This window comes from Podarcis cretensis (assembly GCF_951804945.1).
Source record: "Podarcis cretensis genome assembly, chromosome: 9".
NCBI classification, from domain to species: domain Eukaryota; kingdom Metazoa; phylum Chordata; class Lepidosauria; order Squamata; family Lacertidae; genus Podarcis; species Podarcis cretensis.
Genome location: NC_137178.1, coordinates 30,092,325 through 30,114,675, shown reverse-complemented (window position 1 = coordinate 30,114,675; position 22,351 = coordinate 30,092,325). Strand labels below are relative to the sequence as shown.

At 43.7% G+C, this 22,351-nt stretch overlaps 2 protein-coding genes across 2 annotated transcripts; one reads left to right on the top strand and one right to left on the bottom strand.

The window, feature by feature from the left end:
- Positions 1-1,476: 1,476 nt before the first annotated feature.
- On the top strand, positions 1,477-9,619 carry CCNA2 (cyclin A2). Its single transcript, XM_079990357.1, has 8 exons — positions 1,477-1,813; positions 2,568-2,826; positions 3,547-3,659; positions 4,596-4,819; positions 6,253-6,457; positions 6,982-7,095; positions 8,038-8,171; positions 8,462-9,619. The coding sequence occupies exons 1-8, from the start codon at positions 1,637-1,639 to the stop codon at positions 8,511-8,513; spliced, it is 1,278 nt and encodes a 425-aa protein (XP_079846483.1). The 5' UTR covers positions 1,477-1,636; the 3' UTR covers positions 8,514-9,619.
- A 246-nt stretch (positions 9,620-9,865) lies between these two features.
- On the bottom strand, positions 9,866-21,869 carry EXOSC9 (exosome component 9). Its single transcript, XM_079990356.1, has 12 exons — positions 21,610-21,869; positions 20,223-20,317; positions 19,487-19,606; positions 19,256-19,358; positions 18,105-18,242; positions 17,358-17,440; positions 16,922-17,054; positions 15,921-16,009; positions 15,062-15,208; positions 13,810-14,006; positions 11,541-11,613; positions 9,866-10,071 (listed from the first exon to the last, which is right to left on the bottom strand). The coding sequence occupies exons 1-12, from the start codon at positions 21,673-21,675 to the stop codon at positions 10,002-10,004; spliced, it is 1,314 nt and encodes a 437-aa protein (XP_079846482.1). The 5' UTR covers positions 21,676-21,869; the 3' UTR covers positions 9,866-10,001.
- Positions 21,870-22,351: the final 482 nt, after the last annotated feature.

Sequence of the window (22,351 nt, the reverse complement as noted above, 5' to 3'; positions counted from 1 at the left end):
TCTAAAGCAGGCATCCCCAACCTGTGGCCCTCCAGATGTTTTGGCCTACAACTCCCATGATCCCTAGCTAACAGGACCAGTAAGCCATCTGGAGGGCTGAAGGTTGGGGATGCCTGGTCTTAAGGAAAGTTGGTGCGGAAGTTTGTTTCTGTGCTCCCTAGAGGTAAAGGTAAAGGGGACCCCTGACCATTAAGTCCAGTCGTGACTGACACTGGGGTTGCAGCGCTCATCTCACTTTATTGGCGGAGGGAGCCGGCGTACAGCTTCCGGCTCATGTGGCCAGCATAACTAAGCCGCTTCTGGCGAACCAGAGAAGTGCATGGAAATGCTGTTTACCTTCCCGCTGGAGCAGTACCTATTTATCTACTTGCACTTTGATGTGCTTTTGAACTGCTAGGTTGGATGTAACTGTGCAGTATAAGATAATCAACAGATAAAGTACAGCAAGAATAATTGGAAGTCATTTTTAATTTCTTGTTTTACAAGTTTTACAATTGTTCACATCATTGGGAGTACAAATGATGTTAGTTATAAGAATTGTGTTGTTCCATATATTGCTATTGTCTGTCAATTTATAGCTTGTTTATTTGATTGTATGTTGGTTAGTTGGTTTGCTTTCCTGGCACAAATGTATCTATTTTAAAACAATAAAGACATACTTTATTGCAAAAAACACACAAAAACCCGAATTGCTAGGTTGGCAGGAGCAGGGACCAAGTAACGGGCGCTCACCCCGTTGCGGGGATTCAAACTGCAGGACCTTCTGATCGGCAAGCCCTAGGCTCTGTGGTTTAACCTGTGGATTAAATCCTTCTGAACTCAATATACTTACTTTTATTTAGCCACACTTATACCCCAGCTTTTAGCTGGCAAGCCTCTGAGTGACTGACATAAATCAGTACAGTAAGCCCACAATTTACGCACATGAAATTTCTGCGTGGCAAAAAAAAGTTACATTGAACCTAATGGGATTTTATTTTGCGCGATTTTGGTTTTAGCTGCGACCGGTGGAACTTAACTTCGCGTAAGCTGCAGGCTTCCTGTCCAGAGACGGTCTGTGCTCTCAGTCTAAAGGTATGGCGAATGCGGAAAAGCGATCTCAATCACAAATTCTTGATTAAGCATGAATAAATAGAGAATAAAGAAATATGGCTGTGTGTCTTGTACCGAGGCGTTTCGTGCTGTTCCCGCCCTCCCAGGTTTCCAGGCAGGGATCTTACGCAAGGACATTTAAAATCAGGGGCGTAGAGAAAAACGTGACCCTTCGCAGAATCCTCTGCGTACGAATTAAACCTAAAGCTCGAAGGTGTCCTTATTCGCCCCCTGAGCGCCCGTCCCGCCGAGCAGCAGCAGCAGCAGCAGCAGCATCTCCGCGGGCGGAGCTTCCAAGCCCCGCCTCCGGTCGCGACTTGCGGCTGTTTGACCCTCGCCAGCTTCCGTGCCGCGGCGTGACGTCGAGGGCAGCCGCTTCCCCATTGGCGGATTCAATCGTCGCGGGCTACTTGAACGGCGAAAGCGGAGCGGGCCCGAAAGAGAACGAGAGCGAAGCCGCCGAGCGAGCGTCCGTTCAGAGCAGCTCGGCTCGAGGCTCCCCGGTTCTGCAGTCGCCGCCGCCGCCGCCGCCGCGCTTATCGCCATGCTGACGGGAGCCGCCGCCGCCGCCGCCGCCGCCGCCTCCCTGGCTCGGGAGAACCAGGAGAACGTGCCCCCGGGAGCGAAGGGCGACCCTCGGCTGGCGGGCGCTGCGCTGGGGACGCGGGTCGCTCTGGGGCTGCTGCGGCCCAACCGGGAGCCCCTTGCCCAGCCGTCGCAGGTAAATAAAGGGCCGGAGGGGAAGGGGAGCCGTTTCCCGCGCCCCTGCGCCGCTCGGAGCTGCCCCAGACCCCGCATCCGCCATCTTAGAGCTCGGGGCAGAAAAGAGAAGGAGGCGGCGGAGAGGCTCCTTGCATTGGGGGTCGGGGGAAGAGAGGGGCGGGATGTCTCCCACCCCAAGCTCCGGGCGCCCACCTTGCTGCTGCTGCTCTTGGAAGCGAGAGCTTTCGGGGCTCAGGGGCGGGAGAGGAGGGAGGCCGGCCGGCCCTCGAGGCTGCAGGGGGCGCTCCCTGCGGGCGGGTCCCAGAAAGGGCGCCCGGAGGGAGGGCGCCAACTCCGGCGGCGCGCCTCTGGCCGCCCTGCCCTCGCCGATGGTTTCGGTGCACAATGTATGCGAGCATCGCCTCCTGCTTCGTTCCGAGGTGGCCGCGACATGAAGCCGCAGCATGGCCTCTCATCATGGGGACACACCCGCAGGGCATCTTGGTTCACGCTACAGGTATATCCCACGTTTCCCCAGGGAGGTCAGGGTACTCAGCCTTCGCTTCTCTCCTGTGAGGTTGGGAAATAGTGACTGCACTGTTTCCTGCCTTCCTGTTGAACCTGGGGAGCTCAGTCTCTCATACTTGAACTCCTGCACTGCCCAGGCTTTTATATATAAAAAAGAAACATGAGATTTGGCCAGTGGAAAAGTTTTCAAAGGCCATTGTCAGGTATTGGGTGCATGATTGCTAACAGTGAACTTCGTGTTACAGGCTTCCCTCAGCCAAATTCCATGGAGTACCAATGATGAAAACTGCCTCGATGTTCCCCGGGGCAAAATGGGGAATAAGCAGCCCGCTTTTACCATCCATATGGATGAGCCTGATGTCACCAGGCAGAAAAAACGTATGATGTCGAAAAGGATGTCTTCAAGTGAAGAGGCCCTAGGCTTGAAGACTGCAGTCGCTTCAATGGGAATCAGGAAACCTCTGACACCTATAGATAACCCAATGGATCTGAGCTTCGGTGAGGGTAAGAATAGGTTTGCATACTTCAGGGTCCCAGCTCAAAGTTTAAAGAAATACTGGCTTTTAGCCATATGGGGGTGCACTCCAGGTGTCCCAACACATATTAGTCTTCTGGAGTAGAGGAGCAGTGGACATGGTTATATTTGCTACTAAGGGCATAGAATCAATAGACCTGGAAGGGGCTACAAGGGTCATCTAGTCCAACCCCCTACAATTCAGGAATCTTTTTGCCTAATGTGGGGCTCAAACACAACCCTGAGATGAAAAGTCTCATGCCTTGCTGACCCAGCTATCCCCGCTGGTTTTTTTAAAAGGAAATGGTTACTCTGAACTGTTGGCAGGTTAATTTTTTAGAGCATGAAACTACGGTACACAAGCAAGGACTACTCTGGACTTGAAAGAACTAAACCTTCAGTTGCTTTATAGCAGGCATGTCCAACTGGCTGATCATGATCTACTGGTCAATCACAGGGCGTCCCTGGTCAATTGCGTGATCCTGATCAATCGCCCAAAACCCCCCAAAAAGAGAAGCTCAACAACTGATCAATCCTCTCCAAAAGGATCAATCCAATGGGTAGATCACTGCTAGTTTTTTTATGGTGGGAGTAGATCGCAGTCTCTTGGGAGTTGGACATGCCTGTTTAATAACATTCACTGTTGACCTTAAGATGTTGCTTCATAAGAATGTAAATTGTTTTAAATTGCCCTATATTTTGCATTTTAGGATCTCCAAGTGTTATGGATATGTCAATAGTCCAAGAAACGGAACAGAGAATTAATGTTAACCATGTACCAGACTACATTGAAGATATCTATAAGTATCTTAGGGAAATGGAGGTGAGAATACAGCTTAGACATTTTATTTTTGGAGGAAGGAGTTCTACCTAATTGAGTTTGGGTCCCTTCTAACTGCACAGACATGATTATCTTGGGATGTTCATATGAAGGGTTTGGCCGTCGCTTTTCTGCTGGGTTCCCTTGTAAAATGCATACAAAAACATACTACGGTAGGTCAAAGAATGTCAAGTCTCCCTATGTAATACAATTCTGGCTTGTATGCCCTGTCACCACTCCTTTAATCTATTCTAAGTGAATATGCAGCTATCTTTGCAATTTGCCACTTGTCTGGTGTGATAGCAATTGCAGACAATTGACTTAGATGCTGTATAAAAAGCTGGTGGGTGGTGGGGTCAGTTAAGTGGAGAAGTGATAGCTACTATTGTGAGTGTTAACATTTATCGCTTTTGGTTAGCTCTTGATTGTAGAAAGGAAAAATTGAGGCTTGCAGTCATAAAACCATGCTGGCATGAACTTGGCAAGGAACTAGATCAGTTGTGAGCACAAGTATAAGTGCTAATTCAGATACGAGGCATATTTGTTTCAGTTTGATTTACAACACAATGTGTTGACTCTCCAGGCTACTTGGGTAGCATATTTCTTGGAAACTTGCATCTAATAGCAAATAGGTCTGATCACTTTTTTAATATCAAAAGGAACTCTGAACCAATGTATCCAAACAGGATAACTGTCCTTTTTCAATTTGTTATCTGCTCACACAGATGGCTCCCCATCAATTGTGAGCAAGTGACTTTAAAATATAGGTTCCCTGTTTTTCAAAATCTTAAACCGGGACAAAACAGTGGTGACCTGATGACTCCTCCAACCCAGAGTTGTAAAGCGTGCCTGCAGTCTCCCAGCAGAAAATCAAATTGCATAGCAGCCCAAAGCCCATCAAAAAGTGGCAGGAAGTAATTAACAATGACCTCTTTATAGGTGAAATGCAAGCCCAAAGCAGGTTACATGAAGAAGCAGCCAGACATCACAAACAATATGCGGGCTATTCTTGTGGACTGGCTAGTGGAGGTTGGCGAAGAGTACAAGCTCCAAAATGAAACTTTGCACTTGGCGGTAAACTACATTGACAGGTTTCTGTCTTCAATGTCAGTGCTAAGAGGGAAACTTCAACTTCTGGGAACTGCTGCCATGCTGTTGGCATCGTAAGTAAACTTAATAGCCCTTGTATTTTATATTTGTTTTACTTTGGAATATTATGTTTTGTCTCATAAAAACCAATATTTCCCAATTCTGAGAATCCAGAGACAGGTAAAATCGTTCAACACTTCCCAAGTACAGTACTGACACCCATATCAGAAATATGTATCTGGGCAAAGTACTGCTGAAATGTGATTATTGTTTTACAAATGTGTAAATTCTTTCACAGCCTGAGGCCATTAAAGCAGTGTACAAGAAAAGAATAAAATACAAATTGTAAAAGCTATTCCTACAGTTACTGTTCCATAAGTCATTTGGTCACACCTCGGGGAAAGTTGTCCTAAATGTCTTCCATCTAAACATGATTCTGGATGTCTATCTAGTTTCAGCTGGAGTGGCACAGTATTCTTCCTACCCTTCTGAGTGGTACAATTGCCAGGCATGGGTATATGGGGAGGGTTGTTCCCTTTGGTTACCTGTTCTCAAGTTGCTTTAGACTTTAAACGCTAAAAGCAATACTTTGAACCAATATTTTTGGTAGAATATTGGCAGCCTGTGCAGCTCGCTTAGGAGAGGTGTTATATGGTGTTGGTGGAATACAGTAAGCCTGCAACATACATATATTTAACTTCTGTGCATTCGTCTTTACGTGCATGGCAAATAAAAGGGAGGGGGTTCTGATAAAAATGACTTTGCCAATCTCACCTGCCATTGAACCCAATGTGTTCTTACTATCCACAATTTTGGCTTTAGGTGTATTCCCCAGAACGTAACACCCTGGTAAGTTCTGGGCTTATTGTACCTCAGTCAACAACCTAGCTGCTGCATTCTGTACCAGTTGCTGCTTCTGAGTTAAGCCCAAGGGAAACCCGGCATAGTCAATTGCAGTATTTCAGACCTGAGGTTACCATGCCAAGCTGTCTGAGTCTGGGAATGGCCATAGCTGTGTTACCAACTGAAGCTGGTAAAAGGCGCTCCTAGCCGCTGAGGCCACCTGAGCGTTGAGTGACAAAGGCTGGTCAATGAGCACTCCAAACTGCATGCCTACTCTTTCAGAGGGAGTGTAGCCTGTGCTTAAAAACATGAATCCAGTGCATTGCTCTTTGAATATAAATCTTGAGCTATAAACATTCGGGTCTACAAATCTTTTTAAGATGCTATTGCAATTTGTTGGTGTTTTACACCATTGCCTGATGCATACAGCATATAAACCAGGGTACCTAGAACATGCCAGGGACCTTCTCTACTTCTGAGAGTTCCCAAGCTGGTTGCAGCAAAGTGCTTGGAGGCAGATAGAGTATACAAAGTAGGATAAAAACAAACAGCATCTTTACTGGATACTTTGCTTATCCTAATGCATACTTTGGGATGAAATGGTACAAGGGATGGAGACAAATGCAGCTTGATGCTTACAGCAATGCTTTCCTTTCTACCCTAGAAAGTTTGAAGAAATCTACCCTCCTGAAGTAGCAGAATTTGTATATATCACAGATGACACTTACACAAAGAAACAAGTCCTCAGGATGGAGCACTTAGTTCTGAAAGTCCTTTCATTTGATCTGGCAGCGCCTACTATAAACCAGTTCCTTTCTCAATACTTCTTGCATCAGCCAGCTAGCTCCCAAGTGGAAAACCTGGCAACGGTAAGTGTTGGTTCTGCACATAAGGTTTTGTTTTTTCCTTCAGTTCCTGTGGGAACCAGATGCCTTCTTTTAAGGAAGAGCTTTGTTTGAGGCATGTGTTAGAACCATAGATGGGACCACGAGGGTCATCTAGTCTAACCCCCTACAAGGCAGGAATCAACCCTGAGATTAAGAGTCTTATGCTGTACCAATTGAACCATCCCAACTCTTAACTATCATTAGCGGGGGGGGGGGGGTAAAACTTTCTCCAGCTAATGTGGCTAGAGGAGGGCATAGCATGAGTCCAACTGAATGGCGTATTTTCCAGGAGCTTATTGGAAGCGTCTGTGCTACCTGAAGGGTACAATTTCCATGTACTTGTGTGGTGTAGGATAGGAAGGGGCTGGCTTGGTTTAGCCAATGCCACTCACAGCTTGTTAGTCTGTTAATGTACAGAGACAGTTTGTTTGCCTGTTTTGAAAGTGCAACTTCTGTACGACAAAAATGCAGCGGGCCAGGTTTAAGCATGTTTTCTCTCTCTACAGTACTTGGGAGAACTGAGTTTAATTGATGCTGAGACATACCTGAAATATTTGCCATCAGTAATTGCTGCCGCAGCATTTCATACAGCAAACTATACTATTTCTGGAAAAACTTGGGTATGTATAATACTTGCCTTAATACACACATTGGAGCATCAAAGGGTCTACCTGCACCTCAGCCTGCCTGTACACTGAGATCAGATGCCTCTTCTGTATCCTCTGGCCGTCAGGTCAGGCAAGTGGCAAGGTGGCCACCATGGTTATGGGGCCCTGCCTGGAAAAATCTCACCCTGTGAAGACCTGCCTGGTTACCTACATTCTTTCCCAGCACCAGGCAAAAACCTTTATTTTTCCCAGCCTTGTACCTTGCAACTTTAGAGGCTTCGTTTCTATTTTTGCTATGATGTATTATCTCTTTCAAACTGCCTTGAAAGTTAACTGTTATGGGGCAGTGTGTGACATTCAGTTGACATTAGTGGAGAAGATGAGTAGGTGTTTCGCCTTGAGGCACACAGGAACACAGTATCAGTGTTATTTAGTATGTTGCTTGGTGGCCTGTAATGATTGCTGGGCACTTTCAATGATCCAATTCTACAGTTGTTAAGGCTGCAAAATGTGCACACAAAGATTCATAGGTCATAATAACTAACTGCTCTGTACTTCTAGGTATGACACTTTCTGTACAACCTACCTCTGTGTCCCTTGCCCCCATTTTTTAAATTCCTCCTCCCAAACTCTCAAGTATTTGACCCATGATTAGCATTGACGCTATTCTTTCATCATTAAATTTAAATGACGTTCCACCGTCTACAACCATACAGGCACCCCGGGGCTGGTAAGTGCCATGGAGATAAATCTACAAAAGTAGAGAAGGAACTGTGTTCCTTACTATGCTTTAAAAAAAATCTTTCCCTGCAGTTCATCCCATGTCAACCCCAACTCTTCCTTTGATAATGCCAAATTTCAGATTCAGGACAAAGCCTAAGAAAATAGGAGCAGTGTTCCAGCAATAATGCTGAAAGGCAGAGTTGAATAACCATCTGACAATTTCCTTGGCAGACTGACTCTCTTGCTGAAGTGACGGGATACACAATTGAAAATCTTAAGCCTTGTATAATGGACCTCCACAAGACCTACCAGACAGCGGCACAGCATACGCAACAGTCTATACGGGAGAAATACAAGGCTGTAAAGTAAGACTCTTTCCTATGCTTTTTGTCTAAACAGTTGGGGGTACACTAGAACAGGGGTGGCAAACATGATGCCCTTGGATCTTGTTCACTTAAACACAGAACAGCCCCACCTAGCACAGACAATGGTCGGGGACTATAGAAGCTGTAGTTTAATATTGGCAGGGAAGGCACCATGTTGACTGCTGCTGCATTAGAATATATTGTCATTTTCTACAAGAATACAGTTGATGGAATATAAATACTGTGCTGGAGAGCAGAAGTTAAGTGTTTGTCTAACTTATCTTTTTCAGGTACCATGCAGTATCGCTCATTGACCCGCCAGAGACACTAATCTTATCATAACAATCAAACTTGACATCTCAAAGGTGTATATTACCTGTAATGGCAACTGTACAGTTTTAAACTTTTATTTAGACTTCAATCACTCTGGTATATTACCATAGAAAATTGTGAAGTTTTCTACTTTTATAATGTTTTAATGTAAACTTTTGTACATGCAATCTTGTTCTAAATACTTAGGTGATGCGCCTTTAAAAGTTCTGTTGAAACAGACTTAAACCATGCAGGTCAACCACTTAAGTACTGCTGACCCTTTTTTTAAAAAATAAGAGCATGTAAATAGGGATTCTGACTCTAAATGTCAAATCAAGAAAATTCAATAGAGTCTGTCTGCATACTTGAAATACTAATACGAAGGAAGGTTCAGTCTATTCAGACTCCTATATACAATTAAGTTGCAACAGCATATTTGGGAAAGTCAACTAATGCTTAATTTAAGAGTGACGCTACTTTTGACAGTTCTGAGTAGCCATTAAGAATGTTGACTGGTTATTAGATGTTTGTGCCTGCTGGTGGCAGTAGTGCCACTTAAGTTCATGCTGCTACAGTAGCTTATGAAACGCTGCATTAATGATTTTCACTCTAACCCACAGAAACGGAGTCTTGAAAACAAGGGCAAGAAATAGCATTCTTGTCCCAGGAAGGCTACATAGACAGCTATTGCTGTCTGAAAACTGTCTTGGCTTGTACTCTGAGCTCACAAATTGAAACTACTTAATGTGTTGCCTATTTGAGCATGCCAAACTATAACCTAGACGTAAAGGCCATGGATTTGGTGCTAGAGGTAGCACAGAGCTGAACAGTGATCTCAACTCATGCATACTGCTCTGCAACCCAACTGCAGCTAGCAAAGGTCCTAGGCTTGGGTAGCTGTTCAAATGTGATACGTATTGATACAGGGTGGAAGTAGTGGGTCTGCTGTACAAACTAAGGCCCTGGTTTGAAAGGTTTTCTATATTTGTAAGGGTGGCTAACTTTTATACTCATATTTAAGTAGGATTTTCTGTAAGATAGAATACTGCTTCACATGTGCTCACAGCAAACCAATTGCATGTAAAGACCTACGTGTAAACCATCTTGAAGCTGGTCAATAAAATCCTGAAAGAGGACTTGTCTGCCTTTATGTTAACTTCACCCATTTTCAATATAAGTGCTCCATAGGACCTTCTCAATACCATTTTATAGGGCTATTTCTAAAAATGTCACTTTTAAAACTGACCTAGAGGTTTGGATGTCAAAGAGGAGGAAAGATGATCTTTTGTCATTACCCTGTGAACAGAAAGCAGAAATCAAGTAACCGGTCAGATCCTCACAACATTTCCTTTAGCAAAGAGCTACACAGAATAGAGCCCTAGTCCAGTTCTGCCTAAACTTTATTTGAAAAAGATACTGCACTTAGGCAAGTGAACACACCATGACAATTCCTTGCATGTGCACATACACTAAGTTACAGAATACAGAGTAAGCAAGTTTAATATAAACAATCTAAATTCAAACAGCTTTTTTCTTCTTTTTGCCAGCTGTTTTTTTATTGATGTCCTGCTTTGGGGAAGACTCAGTTCTGTAGGGAAGAAAAGCAGTGAAGTTACAGCAAAATCCAGTAGTCTGTCCATTTGTTCATCAAACTACACTATATTAATTTTCAATTATACAAAATTGCGCTCATTTGCACTTCCACAGAGTGGTTTTGCCTTTCCCTTGGAAAAACCACATTCTGGTCCTCAGATGGAACAAACAGCAATCCACGAAAAATCCAACTGCCATTTGTTCAAATTCAGTGTGAACTGTGGGTTTTCCTGAGGGGAAGCAATGGGGCAAATGGAATTGTGGATGGGCCCAGGTCTCTAAAAGATTAGCATTGTATCTGAAAACAGCTATGAAGGCTGTATTCCTTACCACAGGCATGCTTACAGTATATGGGAACAAGCCTTAACATATTTAGAATTGCACAGTACTGATCCCTTATGTGCATGCTCTCTCCACCACCCCCAGTTTCAGAAACTGCTATTAGGCACTACCCAGCCTTAAGGTTTTAAACCTGCTGATACACAATAGACAATTCAATGACTATGGGGCTTTGGCTATGACCAATACATTTTTGTAATGGAAGAGTATGGGTCTAGAACTGTAGAAGAGATGTAGGAACTTGTTTCCTGGGTTCAGAATTCACCTTTAACTTGCATTAAAAGGGTAAAAAAGGGTAATAATTATAATGTAATATTTAGATTTCTTTTATTTCAAGTTCCAGCTAAGCACATAAAAATATAGACATATACCCTTTTCTTCCCCCTTAGCATAAAATTTTAAGTAAACATTTCACAAGGTAGAAATACCAATATCTTTTCCTGAGTCATACAAAAACTTCTCTTCGAATCCATAGCTAACTTTCAGTTAAAATGAGCTTATTTTGTTTAGATCATGTGGCCTAAATACATAACTCCTTTATTCATTCTGTGGATTTTGGGCCTCTTTCCTCCAAAGGCACAACTTAGAAGCAGTTTAGTAATAATCTGAGCAATTTAGGAGGTCTGCAGCAATCCTGCCCATAACTATTTACTGTCGTACATGCAAGCTTCCACTCCATCAACATACAGTATCTTTGGGGTACTGCAGCCTCAAACTCTTACATTTCCTCTTACCTTTCTTCATGTTCATCTTAAAGGACATCTCTGAATATAGAGCTATTTGGTTTTTTTAATCCATTAGGTTTTTTTATGCCTCACTGACCCCTATTTTATATCCCACCTGAGTTATAGATATGCTATGGACTAGGGTGGGCATTTAGTCCTGCAATTTGAACACTGCTCAGAAGTGACTCCAATTTCTCTTCTGTTCAATAAAACTAGTGGAAGTAAGACCGCCAGGGTGAGGAGCAGTGCTAGGTGCCTTGCTCACAAGCAATGTGTGGATTCCTGACTATGCTCCATGTGGTTCAAAGCAGCCAAGCTGATCTGAATCCCTTTCCATACTAGCAGTAAGTCTCAGTCAAACACAGCCAGCTACAGAAACAGAAAATGTCCTTGTGATTACCTGCTGAGTGCAATTTCTGGCTCCAGGATAACAACATCTTCCTCTTCACTGTCAGACAACACGATTGTCTCATCTTAAAAATGTAAGAAAATTATTCATTGGTACATGGGTTTCATCTGGAATAACATGATAAACGATATGCTGTAGCAGAAGTGCAGAAAGGGTGTGCCATTTCAGGCTGATGGCAACTGTAATGTGTGTGTTGGCACCACAGTTAATCCTGAATTGTGTTACACACCACACCAATTTCTGAGTGGCATGAGATTCCAGGGGTTCCAGACACTCAGGGTCTGTTTCCTTTGGCATCTTTAGGATATATGGCTTATTAACACATATATACAACCTGAGCATACGATAGAGGGGTTCAAAGCATTAACACTCCAAAGGGTTATTGCCTCTCCCATGGCCACAGTCTTGGATGCCAGCAGAAGTCAGTCATGGCCCTCTGCATAGCTTGCTGCATTTAACAGCCTGCCACTTTTCTCTTCAGCTTGCCGATGCTTACAGCTTGCAACTATTTTTCCTCTGGGCCACATCATCCCCAACTACAATCCTAAAAACAACTGCTCTCCTTCCAATTCTAAAACTACTCCACTTCAAAGACTTTCATGTTTCTAAGTAATTGTGAGTTGAGGGAAGGGCCCGTCCCACTAATTGGAAAATATCAGTTTGCTAAAACGTTAACTCTTCTGATTTAACAGAAACATAGTGCAGAAAACAGACAAAATCTTTGGCCCCCAGGCCAAGCAATGGGTGTGACACTAGGTAGATGGGCTGCAAAGGACACAGCTGCAAAGGAACCATCAGGAGCCTCAAAGTGTTCTCCCATTAATTATTTGGAAAGCAGGGCTTATATGCAGGACCTTTTAAATCTGGGACCAAATGCAAACTCTGCTGAGATTAGTTTGACTCCTGAGCTCCCAAATTAATCCTGGCTTGCAAGCACTGCTGATCAGCCTGCAAACCGTGCTTTTGGCAAGGATCTTCCTTTTGCAGCCCATCTGCAATACTGTGAGTACAATTTTGAAGCTGGGTCATCAGATGTCACAGTGACATCATGTGACTGACAGGTGCTGTGAAACTGGCCCACATTGGGCAATGAGCTCAGGCTCTGGCCCAGCCTAGGTAAAGGTAAAGGTAAAGGTACCCCTGCCCGTACGGGCCAGTCTTGACAGACTCTGGGGTTGTGCGCCCATCTCACTCAAGAGGCCAGGGGCCAGCACTGTCCGGAGACACTTCCGGGTCACGTGGCCAGCGTGACGTCGCTGCTCTGGCGAGCCAGAGCCGCACACGGAAACGCCGTTTACCTTCCCGCTAGTAAGCGGTCCCTATTTATCTACTTGCACCCGGGGGTGCTTTCGAACTGCTAGGTTGGCAGGTGCTGGGACCGAGCAGCGGGAGCGCACCCCGCCGCGGGGATTCGAACCGCCGACCTTTCGATCGGCAAGCCCTAGGCGCTGAGGCTTTTACCCACAGCGCCACCCGCGTCCCAGCCTAGTTGGCAATAAACAGACTTTATTCAAGACAATATTCAAACTGTCCCCTCTGCATATTCAACTGGCCCAGCCTAGTTGGCAATAAACAGACTTTATTCAAGACAATATTCAAACTGCCCCCTCTGCATATTCAACTGTATTGTTGCGGCCAAGAATTCTTGCTTACCTATAATTAGCACGCACTAAAGCAGAAACATCTACAGACACTACCGTATTTTTCGCCCCATAGGACGCACTTTTCCCCCTCCAAAAATGAAGGGGAAATGTGTGTGCATCCTATGGGGCGAATGCAGGCTTTCGCTGAAGCCTGGAGAGCGAGAGGCATCGGTGTGCACCGACCCCTCTCGCTCTCCAGGCTTCAGGAAGCTATCCGCAAGCCTTGCAAGCCTGGTGGGAGTTCCCGCAGGCTCACAAGGCTTGCGGGCAGCAGCCTGCAGCCCCGGTGAGTGTCCGCAAGCCTTGCGCGCCCGGCGGGAGGTCCCGCTGGGCGCGCGAGGCTTGGGGCTGCAGCCTGCCGCCCGAAGCACGAGGAGCCCTCCGGAGGGCTCCCCGTGCTTCGGGCAGGTGTGTGCAAGCCTTGGGGCGGCAGCCACGGCTGGGGGGGGAATAATTTTTTTTTATTCATTTCCCACCCCCCAAAAAACGAGGTGCGTCCTATGGGCCAGTGCGCCCTATAGGACGAAAAATACGGTAATTTACAACTTCTAAGCTGTATTTTCCCATTTGATATTACCCACGATCTTTCATGAAGCACTGCTGCTAAAGGTACCAACCTTTCTGATTTCTGGTTCGAACACCAGTGTCTCCTGTTTCCATACTCTGGTCTTCTACAGTTATTGGTTCATCTGGGGTGACTTCATCTTCATCTTCCTCCTCTTCCTTCTCAGATTCCTCAAAATCTCCCCAAGAACTCTCTTGTCCTTCTCCAATCTGGGCTGTGCCAGAAGCCCATAAAATGGGCTTGGCCAAGCTACGTTCATTAAGCAAAATGCAGACAAGCTTCAGTCTGTCCTGAACACTTGCATGCAATGCAGCAATGGTATAAATTTTCTAAATTTTTTGACAAAAATGTATAGCTATTAATTAATTAATTAATTAAAAAAATAAAATAAAATAAAATAAAATAAAATAAAATAAAATAAAATAAAATAAAATAAAATAAATAATGTATTATTTATACCCCGTCCATCTGGCTGGGTTTCCCCAGCCACTCTGGGTGGCTCCCAACCTAATATTAAAAACACAATACAGCATTAAACATTAAAAACTTCCCCAAAAAGGGCTACTTAGGATCACAGCACAGCGAAAAGAGATAAAGATGTTAAGAGGATTAAGTAAATTTTATGAGATATTATTTTGGAAAACCGTTACAATGATACATAATAAAATTCAGTCAAGGGAATTTGAGGAAGTCATTTAACTATGATATTAATATTGGATCAAGTTCAGTTATGATTTGTGTGTGTTTGTCTAAAAATGTGGAAAACTAATAAAATTTTTGTTTAAAAAAGGGATCACAGCAAAGCGATACCTACTCTGATACCTTCCTGCACAATAGCCTTTAGCACAGTGTGTTGTTATCAATATGATGCACGAGCTTCAGATACCTTCTTTCCTCAACATTTTGCTGTGGTTGCTTAGTCACAGAATGTTTAATCAGCACTTTTGCTATTGTGGGTACCATAAGCAATTGTGATCATTATGAACACCATCAGCAGAGATGAGCAACAGACTTCCTTCTTAGGACATTTGTGAATTTTTTCAACATCTAGTTAACTTTCCCCCTGGTGGGATAACCACAACCCTGATTGCTATATGCTCTTTCCTGCTATGGTGAATCTTCATGCGGTTCTTGGACACTCTTTTATAAAAAATTGTGTAAATTTTTTATAAAAATTTGCCATTGAAACTAGAATTGTGAAAATGTATTCAACTGTAAAAGAATAGCTCTAAGGCACGAGATCCTAGCACTTAACATCAATTACCTAGCACACTGATGTGAGCCAATAAAAAGAAAAAGGATACACTTCGGAAGGTGGAAATGCATTTGAGATTATTTCTTCAGCTTGCTCTTGTACATCATTAGTATCAATTGGGGCTTGATCTATCTTAAAAGCTGTTATTTTCTGGCTGGGAATAGATTCTGCAAATCCAAATTTCCCTCCTTCTTTCCTGTTAAAACAAACAAAAAAGTTCCTTTAGACATCCAAATTGACATAAACATTCATAATGTTGAAATGTTCTACAAAACAAATATAAATAAGCAATATAGCTTCTGTTTCAATTTATATCCTGCTTTCAAAAAAAATTCCCATCAAAGTGACTCACAAAGTTACAGAACAATTAAAACAGCCAAACAAGAAAACAAAAGTACATCAGCACAAGAAGAGTAGTAGGGTGGGGAGGGAATAATATGACTTCTCTGAATAAAATGTTTTCAGAGCTTATTTATAGACTTGAAGAGGAGGGGCTTGGCAGTACTATGACAGAAAAGGCTGAATTGGTCAGACAGCTGGGACAGCATTGACAATCTCAGGGTTCAGGCAGGTTCCTATGTGGCCTAACCTTTGGGATCAATAACATTTTAAGTTGAGTTCAGAAACAAATGGGTAGCCAGGGTAACTGATGTGTAAGTGGTGTAATATATGCTTATCATCTGGCTCCTACCCTTATTCTGGTGGCCAAATGAAATATCCTTGACAGCCCTAATATATTTCTTCCCTATTTCTAATGGCCTGAGTAAATACGAATAGTCCAATTCAACTATTCTGATACAGGAAACCTATCAGGCAGATTTTATACAAAGTCTGATTGAGAAAATTTGTAGATTAATTTTAAAATGGAACAAATTGGTGATGCAAGTGAGTACCTGTGACATACTAACCTAACTTTTTGATCATTCTCCAAGGCTTTTTGAATTAGTTCTGTAATTTCTGCTACCTTAACACCGGTTATTTTGCTGCATCTCAGAACCTGTGGTAAATAGATCAATATCATGACATAAGCAAATATAAGCTAAAAGGTTTTGTCACAATGACTATGCTTCAAAAGCCAGACACTGGATAGTCAATTCATAGCAAGGGAGCAGACTGAGGATAGCATGCCCTTAAACCATGGTTCAGAGACATCTACCCCCCTGCCAAGACTTCTGGGAATTACTGGGCTTTTGAGTAATACCAAGCCTTTAAAATGGATTAAATGAAGCTTAATTAAAACATTTAAAAGGCTGTCTGTTTACAAACTGTCTAAGAATAAACAGCAGCATTCACTCTATGAAGTTACAGGTTTCTCTCTTCTATTTCAAGTAAGAAGAAAAAAGGGCAGCAGAAACAACCAGTATTTTGAGCTAATAGTACTGTACAAAGTCATGTAGCAAATAAATATTGTAAGACTGCATCATGGGATAGTTTCCATTAAACTTTAACAAAAGTATGAGTTTAGCAATATTCAAATTAGGTGATACTTTGTTAGAATTGCAAGTTTAGGTCTAAGCAATTATTTGTCCTTGAAGATGTCAAGCCATTCTTAGGTTAAAAGTGTTTTTTATGCAAAAGCTTTGCAAGCCTGGTTCAAATGTCTCATTTGTATACTTTCTAATATTTGCAGTGCAGGGAAGTGTCTCTACATTCAAACAATCAATCAACTATTAACAAGCCCAGCCTCTTGAAACTTTCTATCTCCATGTAGGCACCTAATTGTGCAAGCTCTTCCTTCTCACTCTGTCCCAAACATGCTCTGCAGAATATTAAAAGTACCTATCCAGTTCAAAATGCAATCGAGACCATACGTGAAGATGGATTACTCAATGGTGAAACATTAATTATCTGCATAAAGGAAAGTGTGATCCACAGCTTAATACTCAAACTTCAGAAACTTCCATATTACCTGATCTTTTAGCAGCATAATTCCACCACTGGACTGAATTGTACAAATCTCTCGGTGCTTATTCATAGCAATCACAAGAAGACCATCCATTACACGTTCCTCCTGTTCACTGGGATCTACTAACAAGTAGGTCCTGCAATCATTTTACAAACTATCAGTAAGTGCTTAATCCCAAAAGAGAGCAATGAAAATTTAAACAATACAATGTGCAAGATGTTAGGTATATGTTTAAGATGTGTTTGTGAATTAAAACCTATGCTGATAAAACACTCGTTAAAATCAGTCATATTACACTGCAATAACTGATTTCTCAGATTAAGACGGCATACTATCTCACTTTCAAGAACCCACCCCATGGTTCCTCTTTGGTGTTATGCGCCTGAATTCCAGAAATGCTGGCAAGTTGCTTTCAGCTCATGGAACAAGATTAACTTACCCTTGCTGGAAGAAAGCAAAGCTTACACAGATAGGCATGTGGTGGATACTCAGAGGGACAGGATCCCGCTCCTCGGGGGTATACTAAATAATCCAATACAAAGGAATACTTTACTTAGCAAAAAATACATAACTGAGAATTCTTACTGACTAGTTACAGAATAAAACTCAGTGGTTACACGGCTTTCAATACTGTAAGAAGAGAAATTTCCAGCCCTCAGAGTTGAGAAGAACATAGCTTTGAAGAACATGACTTCTATTTTTATTATATTTGAATATCTTGCCCATCCTGTAAAAAGCTTAGGGTGGCTTACATGGCTCCCCACTTGCTTTAGAGAACTGAAGCTGATCAACTCTTCGTTGCTAAGCAAATCAATAGATTGTTCCTGCTCTTATTCCCCAATGTTTTATGTATAACTTCATATTTAATATACAGCTATCATAAATCCAAAATCAGACAATATATAAGTGGGATAGCAGCCCACAAACCAATTATTGGTAGACCACCTAGCGCCTGCAGGAATTATTGCAAAGAACATTGGACCCTGATCTGACTGAACAAGGTGTTTCTTAGGTTCTTATCCGTGCAAGGCTGTACTCATCTGTGCTAACTGATTTTGAGTACTATGTCCTCTTGCTTACGAAGTCCCAAGTATGTTGCTTTGCTTTGTAAAGGTAACTCATACTGATGGGCCATCAGGATTCTACTTAAAGGGAAAGTCAAGAATGCAAGACTGAAGCAACTTACCAGTGTTACTTCTTCTCCTTGCACAGACACATCTGGCCTCCGGAAGTGGCATAATGCCACTATTGCTGCTATGCTTGCAGCATCAATAATGTTTCCATTATGATTCAACAAATGCAAGTCCACACGAATTTGCCAGACCTCAGAATAAAAAAACAACAAGCAAGGGATTTCATTTTGCTTCTCAGTTTTTGTAATGTTCAGCAAATACAACCCTAAAGGTCCTGCTGTCATATTTTGTTCATACATTTGCCTTGTACCTCCTTAGAAATCTCATTAAAAACTAGAGAAAACATATTTGAATAAAGAATCAAAACTCATGTGAATACAAGGACACACGTCTAGGCTCTGCTGGTTTCCAAGAGGCTACTAAAAACATGGGAAGGCAAGATCTCTGAAGGAATACCGAATGTGGCATTCTCATCAGTGATCACACACACTGCAAAGTATCTAAAAATATAAGTGTATGTCACTGAAGAGCAGAGATCGGGAACCTGTGGCCCTCTACATGTTGTTGGATTCCAACTCCCATCAAACTCTGCCAGCATGGCCAAGGGTCAGGGATGATGGGAGGTTCACATGTTCCCCATTGCTGCTGCAGGAGAAAGAGAGCAAACCAATATTAATAGCAAACCAGTATTAACTATTCTCCAGCAATACTTTTAGCAATGCTTTTAATGAACTTTTAAGGTTTTTATAATGTTCTATGCCACCCTTATATTTTATGATAGGATAGCATATAAAAACTTTTACAGAATAAATATTTTGCTATTGAATACCTTTAGCAGATAAATGCTGGGGTCTCTTCTACAGTTCAGCAGACATTTAAAATACCTTTGCCAAATGCCGCACATTAACTCTAGAAATAATCAGCAGTTACAACCTTATGTAGGTTTAAGTCTCATTTAACTCAGTGCCCACCATTGATTTACTAAAAATTAAGACATTCCTGGCAAACAATTAAGACTATTTTTTATATATATATATTTGTGTGTGCGCGCATGCGCGCTCATGTACCTAATAGGTACTAGATACCATGCAACAAGAGAGAGAAAGAACAAAAATCCCTGTCCACAGGTTCACAATCCAAAAAACATAATGCAAAAAAAAGGAAAATAATTTACTAAAGTGTCAGAATTCATGCAGTCACACACCTTTTCACCAGCAACAACACAGAGAGATTCAGTATCTATACACTTGGAGTTCCTTAGACATCTTTCTAACAGTCGGTTTAGTTTTATAAGCAGCTCAGATTGTCTAGAATGAAAAACAAAACAAAAACAAAGACACAAAACATTAGCCAGGAACAGTATTTTTTTTTAATTTTTATTTTGCATTATCTTTGCTTGTTGACATTACAGGGAGCAGGGGGAACACTCACATACCTTCCAGGCTCAAAAGCAGGTGATGCCATAGGAGAGAGTTCAAGATTAAAGAAAAGTATGCCCTCTGTTGCACGATTTGGCTTTGGGGCGACAAGTTCACATGACACTTGCCCAAGAACTCTGCAGAAAGAGAAGCCACCCCAAAAGACAAGCTTTTAGAAAGAAAAAAAATTAACACCTTACTAATTATTGACATGTGACAGGAAAGCAAACAATGAATCATTCTAAAATTCCAGTCTCTGGACTTAAGGTGAAATTTACCTGGGATAAGTTAACTGCAAGCCTTGAGACAATTGTGTTGCTAATTTGTAACCCACAAATTGATACTGGGAACACAGCAAACTGCCTTACACCGAGTCAGACCATTGGTCCATCTGGCTCAATATTTTCTACACTGAGTGGCAGCAGCTATCCAGAGTTCCAGGCAAGCATCTTTCCCAGTCCTACCTAGAAATACTGGAGACTGAACTTGGGACCTTCAGCATACGAAGCTGATGCTCTACCACTGAACTATGGCCCTTCCCATTATACCTGAAGTTCCAGATGAAGGAAGAAATAGAGTAGCTGTGGATTCTCCCACCTGGCTTTCTCCTGCTTTTTTATACACAACTTTCTCCTGCCTGCTATAATAAGTAGGTCCCCAAGTAAGTGACACAGCATACTGCCATGACAGAAAGGGTGGCAGTGAGGTGGTTCAGTTATGCCTGGATATTTGTGTTTCCTTATTTTTAAATACCTGGTTTTTCCGAGCTCCACAATACAGCAGCCATAGTCAGTGCCAAAGGAAATGCGGAGGTTTCTGTAGTCATAGCACTGTCGCCCATCCAGACGCTACAAAGGATGAGCACAACAGTGTTACAGATGTGAAGTGTGGGATTGGGAAGGTAAGCCACAGAAGTACAGAAGTGGTTGCACAAGGTCAACAATTGCTGGATGCTGCTTAGATTTCCCTTACACATTTCAACAGTCCTTAACACTAGAGTAGCCACCTTTTGGTGGGCAAGGTTTCAAGAAGTATTAATAATATTTATAAAACTGCCCTTTGGTCCTCCACACCCCAAGGTAATGTACACTTACACAATTCAGCAGAAGCACTGTTTTGGGGGAAAGGGGTGAGCAGGTGTGTGCGGGGGCTCCCTGGTCCTGAATGGAGTAACTGTGCCCCTGAAAGGCCAGGTGCACAGCCTGGGAGTCATTTTGGACTCACAGCTGTCCATGGAGGCGCAGGTCAATTCTGTATCCAGGGCAGCTGTCTACCAACTTCACCTGGTATGCAGGCTGAGACCCTATCTGCCTGCGGACTGTCTCGCCAGAGTGGTGCATGCTCTGGTTATCTCCCGCTTGGACTACTGCAATGCGCTCTACGTGGGCCTACCTTTGAAGGTGACTCAGAAACTTCAACTAATCCAGAAAATGGCAGCTAGACTGGTGACTGGGAGTGACTGCCGAGACCCTATAACACTAGTCCTGAAGGACCTACATCAGCTCCCAGTGCGTTTGCGAACACAATTCAAAGTGTTGGTGCTGACCTTTAAAGCCCTAAACGGCCTTGGCCCAGTTTACCTGAAGGAGTGTTTCCACCCCATCATTCAGCCTGGACAATGAGGTCCAGCTCTGAGGGCCTTCCGGTGGTTCCCTCACTGCGAGAAGCCAGGTTACAGGGAACCAGGCAGAGGGCATTTTCGGTAGTGGCGCCCTCCCTTCAGATGTCAAGGAGATAAACAACCATGTGACTTTTAGAAGGCATCTGAAGGCAACCCTGCATTAGGAATTTTTTTATGTCTAACGTTTTACAATTTTTTATGTGCTGTAAGCCACCCAGAATGGCTGGGGAATCCCAGCCAGATTGGAAGGGGGTATAAATAAAATAATAATAATAATAATAATCAACTTAAAATACAGCTTCATCCATTGCCAGAGGTCAAGAGTCGTTCTTTCACCACTCGAGTTAATGACGACTCCCTCCCACCTTTTAAGCAACACGCTCCCGGGCACCGCCTCTCCCACCCGCGCGGGAAGGAATCCACGCCCACGGCGCCAGCGGCGCGCTTTCCCCCGCGAGTCCCGCCACAGAAAACACGCGCAGTCCTGCGTAGGAGCATCCACGTCCCGCCACCTCGCACCTTCCGCTCCTCGATAGCCCGGAGCAGGAACCGCTTCTCGCAGTTGGACAGCGGCGTCTCTTTCATGGCAGCGGCGGCCTTTCCCCTTCCTGAGGCCCGGCCCGCGTTCGTAACCGGGCGCGCCGCTTTGCCTCTCCGGGCGCGCTTCACAAAGGACGTCACATGTATGCGACGCCTGCAGAAACCGCGCCGTTTCCTAAGCGACGCCGGCCAAGCCGCTGCTTAGCAACGAGTCCTTGCCTTGGGGACTACAGCTCCCATTCACCTCAGCAAGCCGGCCAGCCGTCACAACGCACGTCGGCAAGCCTTGCCGTAAATGGAAGGAGCGTGTCGTGAATGGGAGGGGGGGGGGAAAGGAGTCTCTTTGTGAGGGCGACCTCCAGCGGCCCTAAAGCGAGCTGCCTGGGTTTGATACGGGCGAGACGCATTGAGAGTCTCGCACTTCGAACCAGGGCTATGTAATCCTAGACATACTGTACTCACTTTGGTGTAAGTCCCCTTGAGCAATGGGACTGGCTTCTGTGTTAGGGTACTAAGGGTTATGGGACGTGGGTGGCGCTGTAGTCTAAACCACTGAGCCTCTTGGGCTTGCTGATCAGAAGGTCGGCAGTTCAAATCCCCACGACGAGGTGAGCTCCCATTGCCTGGTCCCTGCTCCTGTCAACCTAGCAGTTTGAAAGCACATCAAAGTGCAAGTAGATAAATAGGTACCACTCCGGCGGGGAGGTAAACGGCGTTTCCG